Below are 27432 nucleotides of genomic sequence, written 5' to 3'. Positions count from 1 at the left end.
TTTGTTGTTGTTCTTTTAAAATAAGCTTTATTTTGCTTTGGGAACAGAATGAAAATGCTGGTTTACTAGCTAGACCAGTGGTCATTAATCTCAGTTTGCTTGCCCTAAATGGCAAAAGGGTGGGTAATTTTGTTTTAATGCCATTATACCAATTATGTTTATTTTAAAATGCTCTTAAACTGCAAATTACTGTTAAATGTAGTTGGGGAAAAAATGTTTTGTGACAAAATTAGTTTGAACAAACAGGTATATTTTGTTTGTTTTGATGTGCTGCTCAGTTTACCTAGAAATTATAAAATGGTGCCTCCATTGTCTCGGGGTCTGGCTGAAAAGCAATGGTCTGAAATCGACTGCAAATAAAAGACTATTAAATTTATTAAGATGTCAGCAGATAATGAATAAACTAAATAACGGCATTACCAGCTTCACTTATAAAAACCAGTTTATTCTCTTCGTATGGTTACAAAAGTTCTTAAAATGTGAATACATCATGGCAGTCCTGATATAAATTACAGGAGCAGAGGTAATTCAGTCCTTCACAATGCTCCTGACACTGAGAATGAGTTGCTCTGGTGTGGTGGTATTTTACTGGACCTTACTGATGGAAAATTACCCATGTTGCTTACCATTGAAGACTCCATTATGAAACCAAATGAGTAAAAAAGCACAGGTGAGAAAACAATACTCTCTAGTCATCTGTGAGTATTCGGCTTTTTACATTTCCTCCTATATTCCTGTATTCACACTTAATAGGACCCCAGTTATTACTCCACACCTCCATATTTTATTACCTATTTGATTGCAACTTAGAATCATTGCTCATATACCATTTTCATTCTATCACTACTTTACTGTTACATATTACCACCAATGCTCCATCCACTTTTAACTTTTGTCTCGTTTCTGCAAATCTTTCCACAGTGATAGCACAGCAAAGACAAAGACTTCTCTCCGGTGTTATTATGACTCAGGTGTGATACCCCATGTGGTATTTAAGTGCTGCTTTAATTCTGAAACTCTTTCCGCAGTGACCACATACAAATGGGTTCTCTCCAAAGTGAACTCTCATGTGTCTGTTAAGGGATCCCTTTCGGTTGAAACTTCTTCCACATTGCTGGCAGCTGAAAGGCTTCTCTCCTGTGTGAATTCTTATGTGGTCTTCAAAGCGTTGCTTATAATCAAACCTCTTTCCGCACTGAGGGCATGTGTAGCGTTGCTCTCCAGAGTGAATTCTCAAGTGGATTTTAAATTGTTGTTTTTGACAGAAACTCTTGCCACACTCAGAGCATGAGTAGGGTTTCTCTCTATGAGTTCTCATATGGACTTCAAGGTTTTCTTGTTGATCAAAACTCTTTTCACACTGATCACATTTGTAAGGCAGCTCTCCATTGTGAATTTTCATGTGTTTGTTGAGGCTTCCTTTTAGAGTGAAACTCTTTCCACACTGTTGGCAGGTGTAAGGCTTCTCTCCAGTGTGAACTCTCATGTGGACTGCAAGGTGTCCAGGTTGAGTGAAACTCTTTCCACACTGTTGGCAGGTGAGATAGCTTCTTCCTGTCTTTCGAGTCTTTTTTCTTGAGGAAGTCATGTTAGTCTGTGACCAACTAAAAGATTTTTCTCCTTTTGTGAAATCATGATCTTTCTCTTCCATTTCATTCAGTACTTCACTCTCCTCTTTCAGTGCCATAAGATCTAAAGTGAATAAAGACAAGTAAAAGATAACCCCATTTAATGTCACAAAACAACAGACATCAAAACATTCAAAGATGTGAAAGTGTGAAAACTAACATACAACTACATCCTATGTGCTCTAAGCCAGTGGTTCTCAATTCCAGTCCTCACGCTCGACCCACTCTGCATATTTTGCATGCCTCTCTTAGTTAATGCGCCTGATTCTGATAATCAGCTCGTAGGAATTAAGCTCTGTGCATGTACTGTGTTCCAATTGACATGTTCCCTACACAGTATTCATTGTTTCCTACTCCCTGAGCACTGGAAATCCCTTCAAATTTACTGAACATTTATTCACAAATTTGCACTACGTCCCCACCGGCAGGGTCTTCACACACAGAGGAATCTTAACAGAAAAGTGTGAAGTGTGACATCTATAAATAAATACAATTTAAATTCCTGACTTGCACGCTTTAATGACCTTTAAATTATTTATAATTTGGTTTTCGAACTGGAATCATTGCAGAATATCCTATGAAGTCCACTTTGCAGGGCACTTAAGATCAAATGGAACAAACGTTATATGTGATAAGAGATACAACATACGCAGAGACTTGGGGCATGAGGACTGCTGTCATAAGCAACTGTAAGAGGTGTTGCATGTAATTTGAGAAACCTTTACTTATTTAGGATGTCTCAAATGGGTCATTCCAACTGGAATCATCAAATTTAAGAAAAGTTCCCCACCGGACCTCCTCAGATTTGTCTGAAAAAAATCTATGTGATGATGGGTAATTATGCCCAATAGATCAGATCTCTACTATGTGTACTTTTTTCACAAAAAATCTGTAAAAAGTTTGTTTTTTTTACCCCGTCAAAAAACCTTTTGGAAAAACTATTTGTTGTGGTCAGTTTTGATAACGTGGTCATGATATATGATATTTGAGTTGCCACAAATAAAACAATGCATGGGAAACACAACAAACTGAGCCCAATGTATGCCTACTCATCAACTTAACTTTAATTTGGGGTAGAATTAAATTAATGCCAAAGCTCAGCCTTTTGTTCATCATACCCCCTCCATCACCTCACGTACCCCAGTTTGAGAACCACTGGTTTATACCGTTCACATCTTAAAATACAGTACCTTGGTGTAAGTTTGACCTATGCCTCCTGAACCCACTGTTTTCATCTATTTATTTACTTGATTGTATTGATATTATTTAATTATTTTCTTCATTTCCTCTCTTTAACCAGTAATTTATTTTATACATCATCTTCTTTCCCTTTTTCCTAATTTCCCCCCTTTTTTTTACTTTATAAAAAGGTGTATCTTACACCTCACATAATTACATCAGAATTTAGCTTGAATGTTAATGCTTTTGTTTTGGCTTATTTTTTGTCAGACTTGCTTTATATTTACAGCACTGTTTTCTTTACTGTACTGGTTTTCTGTATGTCCTACATTGTCTTGGTCTACAAAAAAAGGTAAATGAAATGATCTTAGAAGAATTGTATGAAAAAGTATCATCTGCTACATTTGTATAGTCTCAGTGAACTTTTATGAGGTTAAGGCTAATTCAATATTAATGCTACAATTTATATGAATAAATAACAAATGGTAAGTGTGAAAGCAGGATTTTCTCAGTTGCACTTAAAGGCAGCATTAGTATGTGATCTCAACACTTCTGTCAAATGTCAAAACATTTCTACACCTGTGTGAAATTATTCATAAATATTCTTTATATTCATTTTTTGTAATGAGTACAGCTTTGAGAATAAAATCCAACCTGTTTGTTCCTCAGTATCTCCTTGTTTTAATGTTTCTTCAATCTTCATGTCTTCACTCTCCTCCTTTTTAATAAACTCCATCTTTGTTTGTTCCTCAGTGCCTTCATCTTTCAATGTTTCTTCAATCTTAATGTCTTCACTCTCCTCTTTAATTAATGCCATTTTATAATAGTGTGTCTCTGTTGATCCTCCAGGAGTTTTTCTGTGTGTTTGTACACTTTGACCTGTTTAAGATGAGAATAATTGAATAGAAAGAAAAATCAATGCAAACTCAATCTCTAGGTGAGTCTCAATCAGCTCCTAGTTCAGTATTCAGTGCACTGGTAAGACAGTCAGAGAGTTAATAGACTAATATATATAACATTTATAAAATATACAAATTACCAAAAAGGTTCATATTTAGGCAGGCTATTTTTAATTTATAACAGGTATTCGATTATTTATCATATCTAATATATTACACTACTATGAAATCATTCTCGGTTGTGATTCACTCGTTTGTGTTTGTTGTTGTCGTTTGTAGTCCGCGTGCCGCTGAATCGAATCACTGAATCATTTCACAAATGATTTGATTCAAATGATTCGGATTCTCAGTTTCTCTCATCACTTCTTATCATCAAACGATTGATTCATGATATAGAGAGCGAACTGAGACGCACTTCTCTGTTACTAAAGGCTAATGTTTTAAGTAACACTAAATAAAGCACTACAACGTTATATTTAATAAGGATGCATTTATTTTACATAGCTTGCAAACGCTTTAATTCATGTAACAGTTAGCATTTATTTAAAAACTTTAAAACCACAAACCTTTCTTCAGGCGAATCACAGCAGATGAGGAGCGAGGCGAAGCTTTATGACGTCACATCACCAGAGCAAAATAAAAGTCCATTCGTGCACTGCTCTTCTTCTGCTTGAATTTTTATTGGTGGTTGACAAACAACTAAATGGTGTATTTCCGCCACCGACTGGTATGGAAGGTGGATCAAGACGACTAAACTTTTTTTTTTTTTTTTTTTTTCTAATTTCTCGAGTTATTTTTCAGAATATATTTTGGTATAAATATCATTTTTATTTTCCCTAAATTATGAATTAACAACCTTCTTTCAGTCTCATATTTGTGCATTAAAACATGCTCCACTGTTTCCTCTTGCCCACAATCACTCCTTCCCGTGTCATGTTTACCCATTTTATAAAGTGTACTATTCAATCTCGTGTGTCCAAATCTCACCCTTGATATTACTATTACATCTCTCCTGTTTTTCCCTGCACTTCTCATCTCTCCCACTTTCCTTTGAATTCTATAGAACCACCAACCTTTTTTCTCCTAATCCCACTGTTTTTGCCACCTTTCCTTTAGTTTCTTCTTGATAAAACTCTTAATTTCATTCTTACTTAAATTAACAATTAAATGAATGTCATTGTTGAATGTCACCGCTTCTTTTGCTTCTTTATATTCTATTCTATATTTAAATTCTTTTATTCTGTATGGCTGAAACTTGCCACAAAATGCCGGCAAAAATAAATAATGAATGTGTCGGGAAAGAGTAAGGACGTGGCTTAAATATTTATTAATAAAGTTTATTCAGAATCAATGTCGCTGACAGCAATCTGCTTTTTGGAAACCGTTCAAACAAACCGTTCTCGAATAACGCGCTAATTAATTATATGAAAAGCGCGCAAAAATGGATGTGAGGCCATATCTCCGCAACGGTTTGGAGTATTGAGACCAAACTTGGTGTGTGTTATAACAAGCATGACCTGAGGCTACCCGCAGTGTTTCATCACAGTGCCACCTAGGGGTCAGGAGATATAAAAAATGGCTTTTTTTGCTTATAACTTTACATTTACATTACATTTACATTTATTCATTTAGCCGACGCTTTTATCCAAAGCGACTTACGATTGGGAATACAACAAGTGATTCATCCTAAGGAGGCAGATCAACATAGGAAGTGTTCAAAAATACCATATATCAGGCGTTGTTAGAAGAGTGCAGGCTAGAAGGAGAAGATCAGGAAAGAGAGGAAAAACAGGCTAGAAGGGAGGATTTTTTTATTTTTTTTATTGAGTCAGATAGTGTCGAAAAAGATGGGTTTTCAGCAGTCGTTTGAAAGCTGTTAAGGAGTCTGCATTCCGGATAGGGGTGGGAAGATCATTCCACCAGGCAGGAACGTTGAACGAGAATGTTCTGGACAGTGATTTAATACCTCTCTGTGGTGGTACAATGAGGCGTCTTTCACTAGAGGATCTCAGTCTTCTGGAAGGAGTGTAGATGTGTAGTAGTGAATGGAGGTAGGCAGGTGATCATCCGGTGGCTGTCCTATAGGTCTTATTCAGCCCGCCGCCATTTTGAATCGAAAACGAGGCTGTGAGGGATAGCAGTCCAGCAGCGCCCACTGTGGCGTATTGTTGCGTACCGGGATGTAGATTGTTTAGTCATAAAAATAAAGAGAAAATATCATTTCACTAATTTCCACAGGAGAAAGAACTTCAGAAAATGTGTATTAAAGTTCGACAGGACATAGGACCTAACTTTCAGGTAACAATATTGCATTTATTTAAGAAAATGACTGTGGAAACTAGCCGGTTGGCTAATTGCTAATTTATAATGTGAGCATGTTTATCTTCCTTTAAAAGTTTACGCAGAGCTAAAATGTTATGTTTTACTACAACAACTAAACTAAATATCTACATTTTGTATAGATTACAAAGAACACAACAGTGTGGCTCAACGTTTTACTCAGGATTGTTTTTCAAAAACACTGACTGGAATTAGGACGCTTAAGGAGGGTTCAGCTCCGTCTGTGTTTACCTGGACTCAAAGACCTCACGAAAAGAAAACCTTGCGATCGTAAATGAAAAAGATATTATTTTTAAATGACGTTTTAAAAATTAACATGCTTAATAGTTTGTGTTAAGAGCCTGCAGTTAGATCGTAAGCCTCTTTCAGACATGTTAAGTCATACAAAAAACAGTGGGTAGAAAGTTTATTTTTATGCAAAGCGATCAAAAGATAACATTTATTAATTAGTTTGCCGTGTAGAGTTTGGGGTCAACCCCTTTTAAAATCGCAAAATGATATTCAGAACATTATTTGTTGTTTCTGTTTTGCTTTAGACAAGGAAAACATCATGTGTATCGTAATTTCATAATAAAGGTCGGTAAGATGCTTATGACCTAGCTGCAGACTCTTAACACAAACCATTAAGCAATTTAATCTATATAACATCATTTGAAAAACTCTGTATAGGCGTTTAAAGGAAGATAAACATGCTCACATTAGAAATTAGCAGTCTTTCCACAGTCATTTTCTTAAATAAATGCAATATTGTTACCTGAAAGTTAGGTTATATGTCCTGTCGAACGATCCACGTTTTCTGGAGTTCTTTGTCCTGTGGAAAAATGTGTAATGACGTATTATTTTACGGTTATACAATCTACATCCCGGTACGCAACAATACGCCACAGTGGGCGCTGCTGGACTGCTATCCCTCACAGCCTCGTTTTCGATTCAAAATGGCGGCTGGCTGAATAAGGCGTATAGGCCAGCATCAGTGTCTTGAATTTGATGCGTGCTGTAACCGGTAGCCAGTGCAGGGATATGAAGAGAGGTGTAACATGGGCCTTTTTGGGCTCATTGAAGACCAGTCGTGCTGCTGCATTCTGAATCATTTGTAGAGGTCTGATTGTACATGCTGGAAGACCAGCTAAAAGAGCATTGCAGTAGTCCAGCCTGGAAATGACCAGGGCCTGGACGAGGAGTTGTGTAGCATGCTCTGTAAGGAAGGGCCTGATCTTTCTGATGTTGTACAATGCAAACCTGCAAGATCGAGCGGTCTTAGCTATGTGGTCTTTAAAAGTCAGTTGGTTGTCAAAGATAACACCCAGATTTCTAGCTGAAGTTGATGGGGTAATTGTTGATGAACCTAACTGGATGGAGAAGTCATGCTGTAGAGATGGAGTGGCAGGAAAGATAAGGAGTTCCGTCTTTGCTAGATTGAGCTGTAGATGGTGTTCCTTCATCCATGCAGAGATATCCGCCAGGCAACCTGAGATCCGTGCAGCTACCGATGGATCGTCTGAACTTCTTAGTGATTTGGCCAAAAATTTTGAAACTCGTCCCGTTAGATTCTGAGGAGCATGCCGAGTCGACCCATATCCAAATTTCCCATATCATCCATTTTGGGTTTCGGCCATTTTGAATTCAGCTTTAAAATGCTGTATCTTGAGAACTGATGAGCGTATCGTTTTGACAATAATTACAAAAATGTTCGGCACCATGCCCTGAATGTACATAAAAATTTTGGGGCCAGTGCCACCTAGTGGTTGAAAGTTATAACGAAATTTTGAAAAATGCTAATAACTTCTGAAAAAATGGCTTATTGTTATAAAAGTGATCTGAAATATTCCTTGGGTGGGGCAGAGAACATTGATACCAATTATGCCAAAATTGATGAATGTAGAAAACCTACTTTTACGAACTCCTCCTAGACCGTTAGTCGGATTTTCACCAAATTTGACTCGGATCATCTTCAGACCATGCTGACAAAAAGTCAGGATTTTGGATTTTGTGTCGATATTCAAAATCGTTTTCATTTAACGCATCAACGAATTTGCTGGAAAGATGCCAAAGCGCATCTGAAGCTGTATCTTTGCAAAGCTTTGAGATATTTGCACCAAATTTGGTATGTGGCATTACCACCTCACACTGATTACACCACATCAATTTGGTAGCAGCGCCACCTGTTGGTCTAGAGTAATGAACCATTCATTAACCATTAATTTTAAGATGATAAAAAATGCTAATAACTGTAGATAGCATTAGCCTATTGTAATGAAACTGGTCTCATAAATATTCCTTGGGTCATGCCGACAACATAGATACCAATTATGCCACAGTTGGCCAAACTTCCTGTCCGCCATTTTGATTTATTTTGAAATAAATTTGTCCACCGTTTGTCCTATTTTTTTTACAAAAATCGAGTCAGATCATCTTCAGACTATGCTGACAAACAGATTTCATGGTGATAGATGAAACCGTTTTCTTACAACGCCTCTATACATTTTAGGCTTGATGTGAAAATGACTCTGAGGCTTTATCTTTGGAAAACTTTGACATAATGAAACTTTGTGTATACCTTTGTCACCTCACACTTAACTCACCACATCGTTTTCATAACAGCGCCACCTGTTGATCAAACGTTATAAACCATTAAATCATATCAGTTTTCTGTAATTTTGACTAAAATCGCTTCCTTTTACTTATTGTTGCAGTTGGTCTGCTGTTCCTGCCATCCTTAGCTCCTCATTTTCCCCTTTGAGTGCTTGGCCCCGTGATCTATATGGGGAGGCTGCAGCCCTGGAGCAAGGCAGATCTACGGCCCAGGCAGTTTTACGGCCCAGACAGTTTTACACCCCTGTTGTTCCGGATGCGTCCAGTGGGGGGAGATTGATGTACGGCGAAATAACAACATTCAAATCAACGCACGACACTCTCTCGTTAATACACGTCCCATTCATAGATGTTGACTCGAGAACTTAAATCGAAACGTTACATTTACATAACAGATAGATCGTGTAATAAAGCACTAGTGACACTTAGATATAGATATGATTTTCACTGTTGGTATTCATACATAGCCCACACAGGATAACATAATTGCAATTGAATGTAGGCTAATGTTTTTATGAATTGTAAAACTAATACACAATTGGATCAAATGAACAATGTAATGTGATCAGCTGTAACCTAGTTACCCTAGGTATCATATAGAGAGATTGTGTGATAAAGTTACATTCAGATAACCATAGTTATCCCATCAGACACAGTGATATGTCCCTTTGATAAAACATCTGTTGTATTCACTACTGGTCGTGATACAGCTACAGAACTTTATGAAGACAAAAATAATTCACCTCTTTCTAAAATTCCAAGGCCATTTTGCCATCTGAGAAGAAAAAGACAACTTTTGTGAACAACATTTTTTTTATTATTATTAACACCATTTATTAATGACACTGCAATGACCCTAGGGCTTGCCGATCTTCTTTAATTGCTGTTCTATCCTCCTGTCAAAATGCTCCCTCTCACTGATGAAAAAAAGTTGGACAGTTGTAAGGAAAATGGTTAATTGTAAATAATGTAAGGATGTCATGTTTGATAATTTTTTCCTTAATATTATCCCTGCAATACCTTATGTTGATGACAGGTCCTGTCAGGAATTTCTCCTCAGCCTCCAGGACAGACAAATTTTCAACAAAAGCAAGGGCACAGATGATGGACTATCAGAGAAAGAATTGAGATTGATTACACCCTGAACAAACCAACTATTAATTTTCATGTTTAATTTTTTTTTTTTTTTTTTTTTTTTTTTTTTAACAACAAACTCAAGTCTCTTTTCTATTAACAACAAAAACAATTTTTTTTTTTTTTTATAATGTTGTCATATTGCTCCGGGTATATATGTATGTGTGTGTGTGTGTGTGTGTGTGTGTGTGTGTGTGTGTGTGTGTGTGTGTGTGTGTGTTCACTTCTCACTACTGTGTATACTTGGATGGGTTAAAGGCAGAACACAAATTCACAGTATGGTTCACTATATTGGCCACACAGCCCATCCTTTCCTTTCTATGTTATGGATAAACTATTCAACATTAAAAACAAAGTGAATCTGACCATGCAGAGCACAGCTAACACAAGACCTACCTCTGGAAAAAGGACATCCATGATGAACTTGATCTCATCACTGTGGTTGTGTGTGGTTGTGCTGTCCAGAATTGAAGACAGGTGAGAGTAAATTAGATCAATTTGCTCCTGATCCTCAATGTACACTGGCACAGGAACCATCTTTACAGAACTCTTGGAAAAAGTGTCAAGCCATTTTGATTTCTTTTGGCCTCTGATGATGGACTGTGTAGACAAAATTGAGAATGACATTAAAAACATAGCCATATAGGTCTATGCAAGTCTTTCATATATTAGACAAGCTATTGGTTTGAAATGGACTCTTGATGCACATACTTGAATGTGGTAATCTGTTCCTTTTTTTGCCACAATGAAGTCCACCAGTGCCTGGCTGGATGCGATTCGGTTACTCTGGGCTGCCACATGTTGTGGCAAGTCATGGGTTAGCCCTGGAAAACCCCTGTAGAGTGGTCGTACTGTCCCTTCACACAGGCACCTTGCCTCCTCTGTCCAGTGGGCAAACCTTTTCCCGTACCTTTTTAAAAGAAAAATAAATCTAATTTGTTGGTCCCCAATAAGACTAGTTACTGACAATGATAAGGCTCCACTAATTTAAATATTTTAATTGCATTTAAATTTCCTGAATATACTGTAGTTTATCAAAAATAGAAATGGGAGTATTGTCATGTTGAACTTTTACTAAGGTAATCATGAAAAACAATGACATGGCATAAATGATGTCATAAGACTAGTCTGATTGTTTATTGCATTTTTGGTCTGTACTGAAGTGCCTCAGTTTGGTCAGTTATTTCTGTTGGCAAGGAAGGAACTTGACAAATGAAACACCACACTGAGATGTGCAGAACCTTCTACATACACACCCCTCTGTCTCAAACCGCTCAATTAGACGTAGACACCACCACTCCCTGATTGCAGGCATGTCAAGCTAACAGAAAATGAAATGTTAACTAGATTAGCATTCAAGTTTTATTGTTAGTATCCAATTACCAGCAATAAAACTTCAATTTCATTGCAATCTTTAAAGAAAAAAAGAAAAGATAAATTCTCACCTGAGAGAAGTTAAATGGAATGTCTAACACGGTGTTGAGGGCATACTGAAAAACAATAAAGATTAATTTCAAAGAAAAAAAAGACCAACAACAAAAAAAAACTTTTACAATTTTCTTACCATGAGCACGAAGACACGACAATCATTGCTGTTGGTCTGTTGAGGAAGGACCTAGGATATAAAGATAAGAATTTGAAATAAAAGCAGAAATAATTAATACACAGAGCTGAATAATATGTAATTGTAGTTTTGTCACCCCAATATCCAATCCTGTGGCTTCTGTCCACTGTCCAGGGTCGAGACGTTGTGCAATACTTCTAAGATTTGGGTAAATGACACAAATTAACAAACAGAGCCACTTACTTATTAAACAAGTTGTCATATTCACATTATGCCCTTTAGTAGGAAGAACAAACTGTTAATATGACAACCACTAACTAATTAAAAGTCAATACGCATGAACAATACAACAGCATGTCTACATTATATGCCATGGGAACGTGGCAACTGTATTCAATATTATAACCACATACTCTCAACTGATCAGATTACTAGAACGATGCAACCACATGTGAACATTATATGCCATAGGAACGTGGCAATTATCTCTTAGCTGTGGACCTAAAGATGTCTCTGTACTGGTCATCTCCAAAACCAGACTCATGATAACTATAAAGGGAATCTAGTAGGAGGATCTCTCTTAAGAGTGGCTTCATACCTATAGGGATACATAAGCAATGGTTGTGGCCAGCGAGTACAGAAAGTGTTAGGAAAATACAATTCATGTTTGCATTACCTTTGCCTTGTGACACTGGGCTAAAAACAACCCTCTCTAAAACCAGCATAAAAGAACAATCCCTCCAAACCACAAAGTTGTTAAAGCAGTATAAAATGTGATGTGATAAGGAATTGAATCAGACTACCACTTGGCATTTATATTATATGAAATTAAGAAACTCTCCAAAAAAACTTCAAATATTATATGAAATGAGGAAGGAAGTAGAAGAAAAGTTTCTAAAAAGTACAAATGACAAAAAGCTGATATAAAATCATTTGAAAGATTAATACATGTGCCCGAGCTTCTTCGTAGATAAGTCTCATGCAGGCATTTCCAATCTGGAAAAAAAATGTAAAAAATAAAATTAGAAGAGCTCATAGTCAAAGGTCCAAGTTCTTTCATTAAAATAAATAAATAAAGCAAAAACAGAGCATACATTGCATCTACTGAATTTCTTTAAGTGCATCGAAACCTACATACAAATGTTACTACTTACATCAGACTCCATTTCCCTTCTCAAACCTAAAGTCCAAAAATCTGCTCTTGTGAGGCATGTTGCTCCCTCCTTCACAATAACCTCATCAGCCAGCCGCCCCGTGTCCAGGATGTATCTAAGCTGCAAAGGACAAAAGGAGGAAATGGCTCACTTATTTAAATACCTCAGACTTACTTTAAACAGGCAACATGTACTGATATAATGGATGTTTCAGTTTTGACACAAATTGTGGATGTTACAATACAGGCTACTGTGGACTATGTTTTAGCACTGATGGTGAATACATTAGCAACTACCAGTTTGTCTTGTACAGGATTATGGGGCTTATTCCAAGGTTGAGCTGAATCCTCATCTGCATTCTCCACAATCATACGATCATCCTCTTCCTCCATGGTCACATCTGCAGAGGTTACTATGAAAAAAAAAATGAAACAATCTGTCACAGATAATGAATTGCAATGGAAAATGTTATAGTTAGTAACAATTAGTTAATACTTAGTAAAAACAAAAGGTAATAGTTAGTGCAATTGCTTGATCCATACCAATGCCTGTTACAGTGGCAACAGAGTCTGGCCCTGGTAGCACATCCACTAAATCCTCTGAGCCACTAAGGTCTGTAAGTTATGCAAAATTATATTATTTGTAAATGATGCATAAAAAAATGCAATACAATAAAATAACATATAGATGTGAATAAAACTCAAGTATAGTGTGTATCAGAGTTTGATAAGAAGTAATAAGTGCTAAGGTCAATTAATGAGGCTAATATATATATAATAATAATACTTTTATAGTAATGGGCCACAAGCAAATAAGAAAACATTGCATAATACCTCACAATCCTTAGTAATAAAAAACTACATAAGTGCCATGAAGTGGCTTGACCATCTGCGTTACTTACTGGTCACTTGGCGATCATTTAAGGCACCAGTGGAGGTTTCTGAAATCTCTGATGTAGCTTAATATGATGAACACAAAGTATTGGTACATTACAACATCTGTACAAGCAATATTTTGAACCAATTCTAATGTGGTATGGCTGTAATACAAACATTACCAAGAACAGCCTGGTGGTTGATATTCAGCACAACTTCTGTTCCAAAGACCTTTCTGAAGGCCTCTAGTCTTCTGAACGTCTTCTGACTGTTGTAATGATGTATCATATTTCTCATGAGGAAAACATGGGTTGATGGCAGGGTCATATTTAGGAAGTAGTTATTTTTCTTTAACTTGCTAAAGAACTGCTCCGCAACCTGGCTATTTACTTTACCAGCAAGCTGTGATATAAGACCAATCTTGCGGAGAACATCACGTTTGTCCTTTGAGTTGTCCTCATGAAATTTGTCACTGAGGACATAGTGCTCTGCTGAGCCTGTAATTGGATGGCCATGGCTGTCTGGGACTTGTTTTTTTTACATTAAGCCATGTAAAGCTAGACGCCCTTCATGTGGTGTGAAGGTTAACGTCTCTGGATAACGAAGATTGGTATGTGTGGCCAGTCCACGTGCAAAATCATAGATTACTATGTTGGGTATGTGTTTCCATGAGAGGAGGATGTCTGCAAAGTCTCTCGGACTCTCAGCCCGCAAACAGCATTTTATGCTGTACACAATTCCACAAGGGCACATAACCACAGCCCACCCTCCTGGAAGAAACATCTATGTCAGGCAGCAGGTATAAGGCATACAAAGGTAAACTGTCAGTCACAAACATGACAAAACACAAGCATTTTCTTCTCACCTGAGGCACCCCAAATCTTCTCAAATACTTTGTCGTAAATCTGTCTTGATTTCATCTCAGATGAAAGTCTCTCTAGGAGGTCACTTTTTGAGCCAATGGAATCAACACCACACTCCTTGCATAGTTTTCTTATCACTGATACCTAAAAAAACAAATCAAAATGCACTTGCAACAAAAATTACACTTTTGCTAGTTGCAAAAGTAAGAAATTAAATCAATTTTACCTTTTTGTTATAAAGTTCATTTTTAAGCCTATCTTCAGAGACAGTCATTTCGCAAAGCTCAGCTTCTTTGGGTTGGTGGAATTTCTGGAACTCTGTGTTGAGGCACTGATTGGACTTGCGTGTGTATCTTCCAATCCACGGTGCCCACAGGTGGTAACTGGGGTGGACAGTGAAGGGATTGTCGCTCTGTTCTTAAATAACAGTAAAAGCAAAAATAAAATAAAAAATTAATAAGTAAATTACATCATACCAAATGTCAAGAAGAGGTAATTCCTCGGGGTGGAGGAGTTGCTGTCATTTTTAAGGATACCTTTAAATGCAAACCTCTGCCTGTTGAGGCTTATTCTAGCTTTGAGGTTTTGATGTGCACAGTGGAATTTTCTACTCCTCTGGTTTGTGTTTTGATATACAGACCTCCAAAAGCTAACAATGATTTTATAAAGGAGTTTTCCGATTTCTTATCAGACGTGGTCCCACGTGCCGATAATCTCTTGATTCTTGGTGATTTTAACATACATCTGTGCTGTCCTTCGAGACCTATTTCAAGAGATTTTGCACAACTTTTGGACTCTTTTAATCTTTTTCAACATGTCTCAGGTCCCACACATAAGCTGGGTCATACTCTTGATCTTGTATTATCATCAGGTTTCTCTGTTAGTAACGTAACTGTTAGTGAGACTGGATTGTCTGACCACTGGCCGGTTCTGTTTGACAGTGTGATTGCTTTTCCTAGCCCTGTAAACCAGTGTTCTACCTACCTCTCTCGATCTATTAATTCCTTTACGGCCGTGCAGTTCACTGAACCTTTTGCCGCTTTGTCTGCTCACAGTAGTGCCCTGGTAGCACAGGATACAAATGCTGATAAGTTGGCTAACAGTTTTAACTACTCTTGCTTAGATATCTTAAATGTAGTTGCCCCCCTCAAACCCAAAAAGACCAAATCAAAAAAGCAGCCATGGTTTAATAACAGCATCAAAGCTTTAAGAAAAGATTGCAGAAGGGCAGAAAGAAGATGGAAAAAGGATAAATTACAAATTTCATATCAATTACTGCAGAGCACCTTGTCTACATTTCAGGAAGCCGTTTCTCTAGAACGGGCAAAGTACCTTTCTGATTTAATTTCAAAAAACTCCCATTGTCCAAAAATTTTGTTTTCTACATTAAACGCTGTGTTAAATCCCTCTAGATCAACAGGGCTAGATCCTAGTTTGGAGTTATGTGAGAAGTTTTGCAACTTCTTCATTAACAAGATTGCTTGTATTAGGGTGCAGATTTCTTGTAATGTATCCCAGAAGCCTCACTACGAAAATACTAGCTCCTCTGTGTTTCCAAATTTTCAAGCCATCTCACTTTCTGAGTTGTCAGACACTATTTTAAATATGAAATCAACTACTTGCTCTTGTGATGTCATTCCTACAAAGCTGTTGAAGGATGTCCTGCCAGCTGTTTTGCCCAGCTTACTCTCTATTATTAATAGCTCTGTACAGGCAGGTACTGTCCCTTCTTGTCTTAAACATGCCGTGGTCCAGCCTTTGCTCAAAAAAACAAATCTTGATCCCACTGATTTAAATAAGTATAGGCCAATTTCAAAATTGCCTTTCCTGCACAAAGTTTTGGAAAAGGTTGTATTAAACCAGATTTCCCCTTACCTAACGTCTAATAATATTCTGGATCCCTTTCAGTCTGGTTTTAGAGCAAAACATAGTACCGAGTCTGCTCTTCTAAGAGTAGTAAATGATCTCTTGTTATCTGCAGACTCAGGTAAATGCACTATTCTTCTGCTACTGGACCTGAGTGCAGCTTTCGATACAGTAGATCACCACATTTTGTTAAAAAGATTACATTCTGAGGTTGGTATTTGTGGTACTGCATTAGACTGGTTTGTATCGTATCTCACAAATAGGAGTTTCTCGGTGGGAATCGGTGAATTTTCATCTAACTCAGTTCCCATCACTTGTGGGGTACCTCAGGGTTCTATCCTAGGTCCACTTTTATTCTCTCTCTATTTGCTCCCGCTTCGTCATATATTTGAGTCTCATCAAGTTTCATACCACATTTATGCTGATGATACTCAGCTTTATTTTCCTCTAGAATCAGGTTCAGATTCATTGTCCTCCTTACTGGCTTGCTTAGAGGACATTAAGAATTGGATGGCAATTAACTTCCTACAGTTGAATCAAAAAAAGACTGAAGCTATCTTGTTTGGCCCTTCTCATCATTTACATAATTTGAGACCTTCATTGTGCCCCTTTGAAGAAAACATTCGTGATAAAGTAAAAAATTTGGGAGTCATTTTTGATCCTGAACTCAAATTTGACAAACAAATAAACTCTGTAGTTAGAGCCAGTTTCCTGCAGCTTAAGGGGCTTCGCAAGCTTAAAAGTTTTCTTAGTTTTAAAGACTTAGAAGTTGTTATTCACGCTTTTATTTCAACAAGGTTGGACTATTGCAACGCTCTTTACGCTGGAATCAACCAGTTTTCATTATCTCGGCTACAGTTAGTGCAGAATGCTGCTGCTCGTTTTCTGACAGGGGTAAAAAAGAGGGAGCACATCACCCCTGTGTTAGCTTCACTCCACTGGTTACCTGTTAAGTTTAGAATTGATTTTAAAGTTTTAGTTTTTGTTTTTAAAGCACTTCATGGTCTTGCCCCCACTTACATTTCAGATCTCCTCCATTGCTATTCCCCTGTTAGAACGCTTAGATCATCCTCCCAGTTGTTATTGACTGTCCCAAAATCTCGGTTAAAATCTAAAGGGAACAGGGCTTTTTCGGTTCATGGTCCTATGCTCTGGAATTCTTTGCCCTTATCTATCAGATCATCCCCTACATTATCTTATTTTAAATCGTCTCTTAAAATCTTTTTTCTCAGGCTTTTGTTTAATTTGAAGATATTATGTTGTATCTCTATTGTCTTGTGATGTTTGCATTTCTTATTTATTTTTCAATGATTTTATATTCTATTTGTCTTAATGCTTTGTTAGTTGATTTTTGGTTGTGCAGCACCTTGGTCAGCACTCGTTGCTTTTAAGGTGCTATATAAATAAACTTGACCTTGACCTTGACCTACCTTTATAATAGAAAAACAGTAAAAAAAACTTGTACAAACACTACATTGACAAAAGTATTGGGACACCCCTTCTTCACCCCACTTTTAAAACTGTGGCAATACAGAAACATAATTAATGTATTTAAAAATTGTATTTCCATCTCTGTTGCAAAAGTTTTGGATTTGTCTAAAATGACTGTGTCCATATGTACAAGTCATTGGTGTTTGGCGATGAGTTTTTGGCTCAAGGTCTGTATTAAAAGTCACACCAGAGGTGTTTAGCTGGGATTAGGATTTGGCTTTATGCAGACCAGTCAAGTTCTTCCACACTGACTAAATCCATCATTTCCATTTGAACCTTGCCTTATACACAAAGGCGCTGTCATGTTAGAATTGAAGAGGGTCCTGTCCAAACTGTTGCTATAAAAATTAGAAACACAATTCCCTAGATTAGAATTTTATGCTTAAACATTAAGATTTGTACTCATGGAAATTACTAAAGTAGTCGAATCTGTTCCTTTGAAGGGAATACTTCGAATACTTTTGGCAATATAGTGTATCTGCCCTCTATGACTAAATATGCACAAGAAGTGTCAAATCACCCAGAAAGTATTTGCTCAAAGCACAGAATATAAATATGGTCCATGTCAACATACTTACATGACATGTTGAATGCTCCTTTTCTGTGGAGATCCATTATCACAATGGGCGGATGATCCCCGCATGTCACACAAGAGTATTCATACTCGTGACTTGTGAGTGCCTCAAAATGAAGATAGGCATGGAGCACTGTTTTAGCTGGAGGAAACTGTTCTCCTATGGTGAGCTCCAGACACTGAACCACTCTTCCAACAGCAGTGTGGGCCTATGATTAAAGATCAAATAATAATTGCTATTCACTTCTTAAAATCCTGCAAAGCACTATTGTATTTTCACTAGAGGTAATGATAAATTATTTAATAAGATAACCTGACCTGTAGCATGTTTCGAATATGTAGGCATAGAGGGAGGTCAAGTATGACACTGTCGTTAAAATTGTGCAGGCCATCTTTCCACTCTTGATACCTGTAATGGATTCCACATTGGTGGCAACATTTTGAGTAGGTGGCAACATCTGAAAAACAAAATGTTAAAATTTTAAGCTGTACTACAATCCGTTTGCAGATCTGATGTCATTTGTATGCATTTTATAGATCCCAGTTAGAACCATAAGTACTTGCCATGGATCACTCTTGTATTTGTAAGAATTTTGGCCTTTGATGTGATGTGAAGAGGGTCTGATAAGGGTACATTTCCAGTGCATCTCTGGCAGAACATCTCATCAGGAATGAGGCTAGTTGGGTATGTGCTAGAAAATGAAGGTAGACGCAGGTGCTCAGGAAGAGCTGCAGGGATGGTCTTGTTGTTCATTATGTACTGAATCATAGATTCAAGCTCTTTTGTTGGGGGGTACAGTAAGCCTACGTCGGCTACAGTTTCATGTACTGGACTGGTACTTTCTGTGCTTTGGACTGTCCGAAAAAGCTGATGCTCAGTCTGGAAAAGGTGCCATTTTGCTATGTATTTATGGAGGCAGGATCTTCTTGATCTGGCACATGGACAATGCCAGGTGTTGTGCTTTACATCATATGTGACCATTATTCTTCCAAGTTCGGCATAGTACGAAGCATGTGGCTCATAGACTGAAACACACCTCTTAAAAGATGGCGTTGTAGCCTTTGTTGCTACAGACAAGGGCTTGCCGTCTTGGATGGCCAGGATTTGTCTTTGTAGGCAGTCTGTCTTTCTTTCCTTGCCAAACCATTTTAACCCAACCATGTCTGTCAGGGTACTTTCTGACAGAGTAGGAGCATCAGCAAAGCATTCACAATAGTCTAGTGGCCGGAGGTGATAGCATCTGTAGTGGCTTAGTCCACTCCTCCTGGCTAATTCAATGTTCACATGACAGGATGGCAACTCACACCTGACGTTCTGCTCTGCTCCCCAGACTTTGTAAACCACATGGACTGGAACACTTGAAGAAAGAAAATGTTTCTGGACAGCATAGACACCATTAGCTCGGTCTATGCAGTCAGAATAAAGGTGATGGCTTGCTGTAATGTCGTCCCTATATTTTGTGTGTTTCCTCTCCAGATGTTTTCTTAAATTTTCTAAAAAATTTTTTTTGAATTTTTTTGATGTGGCAATGAGGGCATTTTATCTTAATAGCTGCACTGCTCCGTAGCTGCACGAAGGATCTACTGGTGGTCAAGGGTGGCACAGCAGTAATGGTGGCTGATGTGGTGGTGGTTGTCAAGGGTGGCACATCAGTAATGGTGGCTGATGTGGTGGTGGTTGTCAAGGGTGGCACATCAGTAATGGTGGCTGATGTGGTGGTGGTTGTCAAGGGTGGCACATCAGTAATGGTGGCTGATGTGGTGGTGGTTGTCAAGGGTGGCACAGCAGTAATGGTGGCTGATGTGGTGGTGGTTGTCAAGGGTGGCACATCAGTAATGGTGGCTGATGTGGTGGTGGTTGTCAAGGGTGGCACATCAGTAATGGTGGCTGATGTGGTGGTGGTTGTCAAGGGTGGCACATCAGTAATGGTGGCTGATGTGGTGGTGGTTGTCAAGGGTGGCACATCAGTAATGGTGGCTGATGTGGTGGTGGTTGTCAAGGGTGGCACATCAGTAATGGTGGCTGATGTGGTGGTGGTTGTCAAGGGTGGCACAGCAGTAATGGTGGCTGATGTGGTGGTGGTTGTCAAGGGTGGCACATCAGTAATGGTGGCTGATGTGGTGGTGGTTGTCAAGGGTGGCACATCAGTAATGGTGGCTGATGTGGTGGTGGTTGTCAAGGGTGGCATATGGCGTCATTTTTTAGTCAAAAGTAAAGAGCGTGTAAGACATGCTCACGAGCACATTATGTTATTTCACACGCGCAAAAATGAACCTTCAGCTGGCAAGATAAAAGTACTCGCGCACAAATTCAACTCTCATACTCTCATAGGTTAACTCTGCTTGTACAGTGGAATCCTGCTCGCGCGCAGCGGGCTTCTGCTCGCGGAGTGCTGTTTTGCTCGCGCAGTGGATTTCTCCTCGCTCAGCTGATTTCTGCTCCCTCGAGTCTACATGACTTTTGACAATTTGGGGGCGGAAACCAAGGAGGGCACTGACTCTCTTATGATTGGTCACTTTCATCGTAATCACACCCACAGGGACATCCTTGTACCTTGATTGACAGCTATCATTACAGGAAGCACGGAGTTGGGTTAAGTTACCACCGAAGAAGAGTGGGAATGAATTAGAATGAGGTAAGGTTTTCTAATAAACATAAACTGTCTCTCCACGTATAAAATGCTGCGCAGATCATAGTTAAATCAATTACCATATTTTTGAGCAATAAGTAACGTAACTAGCTAACCTATTTGTTCTGTAGCTAACGCCTTAGCAACACTTGTGATGCTGATCGCCACTCATTTAAAAACTTTTAATCTTTAAAAACTGCATCGTAGACAACTAACATTAGGCTAACTGAATCATAACATAATTGTTTTCACATGTAAAAGTGCTATTCTTATTGACGCTGATTTAATGCATTTGATTTTGCAGGGTAACCTTGTCCCTTATTGTATTTTTGTGTGGATCCAGCTCATCTTGCCGTTTATAGATGTAAGAGAAAATGGCGGACGCAAAAGAGGAGGTGAACTATTTTCTAAAATGTTTATTATGTTAAAGTAGTTCATTTGTGGTGGTATTTGTTTCAGTTACATTTCTTTATTTCTCCCCATTCCTCTAGGACGATTTGTGCAATATGGCCCTCAATTTGGTGGCCAGGCTGAGAGCTACATTGAATAATCCAACACCAAACAGTATGTATCATGAGTAACTATCTTTACTAGGTTGCGTTGCCATCTCTAGACAACATGTGTGGTTTGATTACATTATGCTGCTTTCCCTGTATACATATAACAATATATAAATACTGTTTGTGGAACAACTTATTGCATTCCTCATGGAAGTGTTGCTGTCATCATCATACAGCAGCTCACCTATTCATTTAGCCTATAACACAACAGAAGTTACATGATGTCAGTGAATTAATTATGTTGAATGAACAATGAAGTTCAGGGACAGTGCAATGCACAGTCAAGCTCAGCCAGGGTATCCAGGCAGGACACATCCCAGGAACCACAAGAGCACAATGCGGTGCGTGGACCTGCACAGGCACCTTCAGGGACTGCAGTTCAAAAGAATATGGCCAGGTTTGGATGTTGTTCAAAGGATGCATCTCAGCTATTTCAACAACAGCCCTCTTCAGTTCCTCACACAGTTGTTTGACTGCTGATTCAAATTAATTTGAATTTAATCTACTCCTCTTTCTACAGGTGTTTCCCTGGACTATTTAAAGATAAGCAGAAATGTAGGCCTCCTTCGTGATCATCTAAAAAAAGGTCAGGCACCAAAACAACGCCAATCCAATTCTTTCTTCTGGACAGCCCAACAGAGAGAACCCCCAAACCATCTGATGAGCTAATGCTTTTACAGGCTGGGTTAGGAAGAAGGACTGTAAATGTTCCAGAGGATGCTTGCCATAATGAGGTATGTGTTATGACACTTAATGAAGTAAGAACTGAAATTTGCACAAAATATTATTAACCCATACTAAAACAGCATATCCAGTGAAAACAGTAGCCCCAATCTTAGCCACCAAAACCATATCATTTATTTTTGGAATGCTGCCAATAACTCTAATGAACAGATTTGTCTTGAGCTCATTGATTTGATAAATATTTGCTAATCTTACTCACACACTTTAAATTTATAGATTACACACATTCTTTCTGAGACGTATCCGAAGATGTCAGAACTGGAGGGTGCCTGGATGCTGCACAAAGCCATGGGTAAAAAGCGAGAGATTAAAGTTGACTTTTTTTCTCCAAGCAAAGGAAATTTATTGAATCTTTTTGTTTGTTATAAAGTTGTCATGTTTGAAAAGTATGATCCTTCCAACAAGGGGCAGAAAATATATATTTGTTTAATATTTGAACTTAAACAGGAGGATCAGGTCAACGGAAACTCAACTTGTTGACACCTGAAGAGGAAGGATACACAGGGGCCAGCCTTGTGAAGAGCTGGGGAGGCAAGGGCTGTCTCTACATTATGCCCATCCAGAACACACTGGAAATTTCTCCCCTACCCTTCACAGCTCTGGAGTTCCAGGCCATGCCGAAAGCCCGGTGTGTGTCATGCCAGGAGTATGTGGCTCTGCAGCTCCTCGGTCTCCATGTCAAGACATGTATCCAGTCTAAAGTCAAGGTTGAGGTATGGCTTGCTGATTTGAAACTATAACATTGATGTTCTTTTTCCTTATTTGATATACAGGTTGGTATTGTGTAATTTCTTAAATTTCACAGCAACTATTGGATGGTGGGACCATGTTAGCAGTGTCCCTGTCAGCTTAACCAAAAATTGCTTCTGGCACTGTTGTTTATAGCTATTGTTTTTTTGTAAGTCATCAAGTCTTGATATTTAATTTTATAGACCCAAAGTGATGATGACATTATCAACTTGGATGACAACATTATCAACTTGGATGACGAAGTGGTAAGCTATCAATACAAATGAAGAGATCATACATAGCATTTCATATTATTGAGCCATACATTTATGATTTTATTTCAAATATATCTGATGTGAATGACCCAGAAATGTTTTACAGGCATCTGGCGATGTGCAGCCATCACATTTGGAGAGTAAGGTGAGCATATTGCTTCTGTTTCTTCTTAAGATTTAGGTTTTAAGAATTAACCAGTGAAATGTTTTACATGATCTGTTCTCATCAAAGAGCATGTTTACATCTGACCTCTGAAAGAGTACATCTGCATTTTTAATGGATATTTAACACTGTTATTTTTTATTTCCATAGGTTGCTTGTCCATTGTGCAGTCAACTATTTACAAAAGATGACATCTGTGTTCATGCAAGTGTCTGCGGGGAGAGGTAAAAGCTTTAAGTTTCTTCTTAGTATCTTACAAAGTTTAATGCATTTTGTATCCACTTGCTTAAAATGCTTAATCCCACTGTAGAGTCCCCTCATCGTCCCCCCCTTTTATTAAAGAATTTGGACAGATGATGGATTAAGGTTACCTGTTTATGGATTTTTTTTGTTATTGTTGATCTTTACAGCAACACAAATGAGGGAGATGCAGATATTAGTGAGGACACCGATGAGCACTTCGGCAGGTATGCTGTAGAATAATTTTTAATGGGATTGGATAATGATGCTTGCCTTGGTCTGTAGCACTGAATTCTCAACAATATTGTTTTGATATTGTTGTGTAGCGTATCAGACATCCTGATGTCACTTGAAAATAAAGTTGACACATCCCGGTCATTCAACATCAGTGTGACAAGAGAGGACCTGTTTCAAAGGGGGCTGAAACAGTGGGCCAGGCAAAAACAGGCCTCCCCAAAGAATCTCCTCAGGGTCTCCTTCATTGGAGAAAATGGAATTGACCAAGGCGCTCTTCGTAAAGAGTTCCTTACCGGTATGTGTGCCCCACCAAGGTCAACACACATGATGAAAAGCACATTTAAGAGATTATCATTGTGAATAATATCTAATACATATCTAATACATTTGACAAAAGCAGCTCTTTGTTCTTTACAGAAATGGTGTGTGGAATTGAAGCACGTTTTTTTGAAGGAGATGGGGAAAGGGGCAAAAACCCTAAATACAGTATCTGTGACTACCAGGACAACAGTTTCAAGTATGTGCCACAGTCTGTCATATAAAATATAAGTCATAAAATATATGACTTTGTATTGTTTAATTAGGTAGTAAAAGTCCACTGCCATTTTGTTCAAAATAGCTTTTGTCTTTGTCACAAAAGGACTTGTGGGGAGATTTTTGCCACAAGTTTGGTGCAGGGGGGTCCTGCACCAAACTTCCTTACAAGATGGTGCTACCATTTCTTGTGCCATGGGGAGATGGACAAGGATGTTGGTGTACTCGAAGTCACTGATCAGGATATTAAAAATCTGATGACAGAGGTATTTAAACAGTGCAATGCATACATTTTTCCAAGTCAGGCATATAAAGTTATCAGACAATGTTTGTCTCTTTTTGCAAATATCAAGGTTGTGTCTCTACTTTCAGGTGGAAAATGCAGAAGGTGGAGAAAGGCTGATAGACTTATCAGATGCGATTGTGGCATGTGGCTACACTGGGCCAATAAATGTGGACCAAAAAAAGGCCATCACAGAGTAAGTTAACATAAACATAACACATAAATATTTGTCTCAAAATGCTTTAGTGTTAACAATTTAACTCTGAATCAATACAGTATTATTTTCGGTTACACTTTATTTTAAGGTGTCCTTGTTACAGTATAATTATATATTTAACCCTTGTGCATTGTTTCAATTTACAACCTTTCATTATGTTTGTGGCTGAAAACAGCCACTACTTTAAACTGCTGTAAAAACGTATCGGATAAAAAAAAAAGCTTAGTTTTACATAGAGTTCTATGGAGTATAACGGCGTATTATAGTGTGTGTTTGAGCGTGTGTGCGAGTGTGTGAGAGTGTGTGTGAGTGTGAGAGAGACCTCTGTGCACCTTGATACATCTCAGAAAATCAAAAAAAGCACCTCAGCTCTTAGAACTATATGGTAAACAAATACATAAATATACTTTCTTTATTTTTGTTTACTCCATGTCGTTCTGAGAGCTGAGGTGCTTAATTTGATTTTCTCAGGGATATCAAGGTGCACAAAGGTCTCTCTCACACTTTCACTCACTCAAACACACTTAGACACACACACACACACACACACACACACACACACACACTATAATATGCCGTTAAACTCCATAGAACTCTATGTAAAACTAAGCTTTTTTTTTTTTGCAAAGACCTATCTAAAGGATTAATGGGGCCAACTGATAATAAACAGTAAAATGTACTAATTTGACCCCTTCCCAACAGGGAAAACCACAAACAATCAAGAATTCAGCATTATATGGTGTCATGGCTTTGCAATCAAAACATGTGGATATTATGGAAGTCAATGGGGCAAAAACAGCCACAAACAATAAATGAGGGAGAAAAAAAGAAAATCTGATGCTGCGCCAAAACTAACAATGCATGAAAGCCAATCTTCTTACTAATCTTTCACATGTCCAAGACTTTTGAAAAGGTAAAAAAAAATACCAGGCCACAATTACCTTTTATATTGAAAATAAGTCATTTTGTGTGTGTGTGTTTTTTTTTTTTTTTTTTTTCAAAACAGTGACATCATTTAGGAACTCGGCAATTAAAGAGACAAAACCCTGAATTTTTTCAAGAGATTTGGTAGTTTTGATCAGGACTGAGGTTGATTAACAGATTTATGCAAAAAAAATCAAATAAATTTTTATCTGATACATTTTTACAGCAGTTTAATTTAGTGGATGTTTTCATCCACAAACATAACGAGAGGATAGTAAATTTGCGCAGAGCATACGGTTGAGTTTTTGAAAAATTTCAAAGCATTTTCTGCTCTAACAGAGAAAAAGTTGTGGCCAAATTAAGACTCAACAGCACCCCTCAGTGGACGAAAACGTCCCCAACAACACATAAGGGTTAAGTACAGAGTAATATTAAGTAACTACATGTACTTACTATAGGAACAGGGTAGGATTAGGATTTGGTTGAGGGTTAGTCGCATGCAATTATGCATCATTTACTGTTATTACTACGGTAAGTACATGTAACAAGGACACAGTGTATAATAAAGTGTTACTTTATTTTCTTACTGTTTATTAGTGCCATCGCTTTGCATGCACTGGTGAGGCTGATCCCGATCTTGAACCAGCTGCGTGAGGGATTGAGGCTCTATGGATTAGATGAGGTGTTAGCACAGCACACCCAGATGTGCCAGCAGCTCTTTGTCCCCGGCCACTTACAGGAAGTCAGTAACGTTGTGAATGAACAATTATTTTATTAGAACAGCCACTGTTAGAGACACTGATGACTTGCTCTTATGGCATATTCTGCATTTTTACTTTAAGCTGCCTTCAAATGTGTGTTCAAAGAGCTAAACGCTACAGGCCAAAACATAAAATGAAACTTTAATTAAAATCTGCAATCCTTACAGTTTTACTGTGTTTAAGCATTTGATTTGCTTCCTTATTTTAGGTGAATGTAGACTTCCTTCTGCTTGCGCTATCTCCTGATTTCAGCGAGGAAGGGTCTGTGAGACGGCAGCGAGAGATGCGGATCATCAATTTTCTGCAGGATTTCTTGCAAAAGTTGGAAGACAGAGGTAACACACTGCTTAGCACCTTTTTCTATAATTATTGTCCATCACTCTTACCATACTATCATACACTTGTTTTCCACCGGTTTCATTTTATTCTATTTTTATTAGTTACTTCCTCTTTAGGTTTATATTCGTATGTGTATTCTGTCAAACCCCCACCATGTATATGACGAATGCATTTGTACTAACAGAAATGTTGGAAATTACTTATTTGTATTTGTCTCTGAGAAGAAGCAGACAGCCAAGAACAGGGCAGCCCTGAAGGTCAAAGTCACGTGGCAGCTGTGCACGGAACAAATGGTGGGGGGAAGCGCCTGTCAGTCCGGAGCTTCCTTCAGTGGGTCACAGGTCAGGCACATGTTCCACTGATCGAATCCAAGAGACAGGCATTCAAGATAACTGTTAATTTTGATCATGACTGCGACTCTCGCTATGGGGCACATAGCCTTTGTTACCCCATTGTCAATGCTTGTGCTGTTGCCATTACATTTCCTACACGCCACTTAGCCACCTCCCAAGAATTTGAAAACAACCTAACTGAGGCAATCTGTGGTGGTTACGAGTTCAGCAGACACTAAAGTAGCATTTTAAGGTCCTTGTTACTTGTTTTAGTTACTTGGTAACTTTGATACCCTTTTTGTGCT

At 38.2% G+C, this 27432-nt stretch overlaps 1 protein-coding gene and 2 pseudogenes across 1 annotated transcript; all 3 read right to left on the bottom strand.

Annotated features, from left to right (window-relative positions):
• Positions 1–459: 459 nt before the first annotated feature.
• Positions 460–27432, bottom strand: part of LOC141332898 (uncharacterized) — a 160707-nt pseudogene continuing 133734 nt past the window's right edge.
• LOC141333343 (uncharacterized) lies at positions 9495–16563 on the bottom strand (annotated as a pseudogene).
• On the bottom strand, positions 17135–20682 carry LOC141333342 (uncharacterized). Its single transcript, XM_073838323.1, has 5 exons — positions 20484–20682; positions 18724–19653; positions 18478–18617; positions 18164–18368; positions 17135–17205 (listed from the first exon to the last, which is right to left on the bottom strand). Exons 1-5 carry the CDS (start codon positions 20680–20682, stop codon positions 17135–17137), a joined length of 1545 nt encoding a protein of 514 aa, XP_073694424.1.

This window comes from Garra rufa, chromosome 4, assembly GCF_049309525.1.
Source record: "Garra rufa chromosome 4, GarRuf1.0, whole genome shotgun sequence".
Classification (NCBI taxonomy): domain Eukaryota; kingdom Metazoa; phylum Chordata; class Actinopteri; order Cypriniformes; family Cyprinidae; genus Garra; species Garra rufa.
The sequence above is the reverse complement of the archived record's forward strand: the minus strand, read 5'-3'. Positions and strand labels throughout refer to the sequence as shown.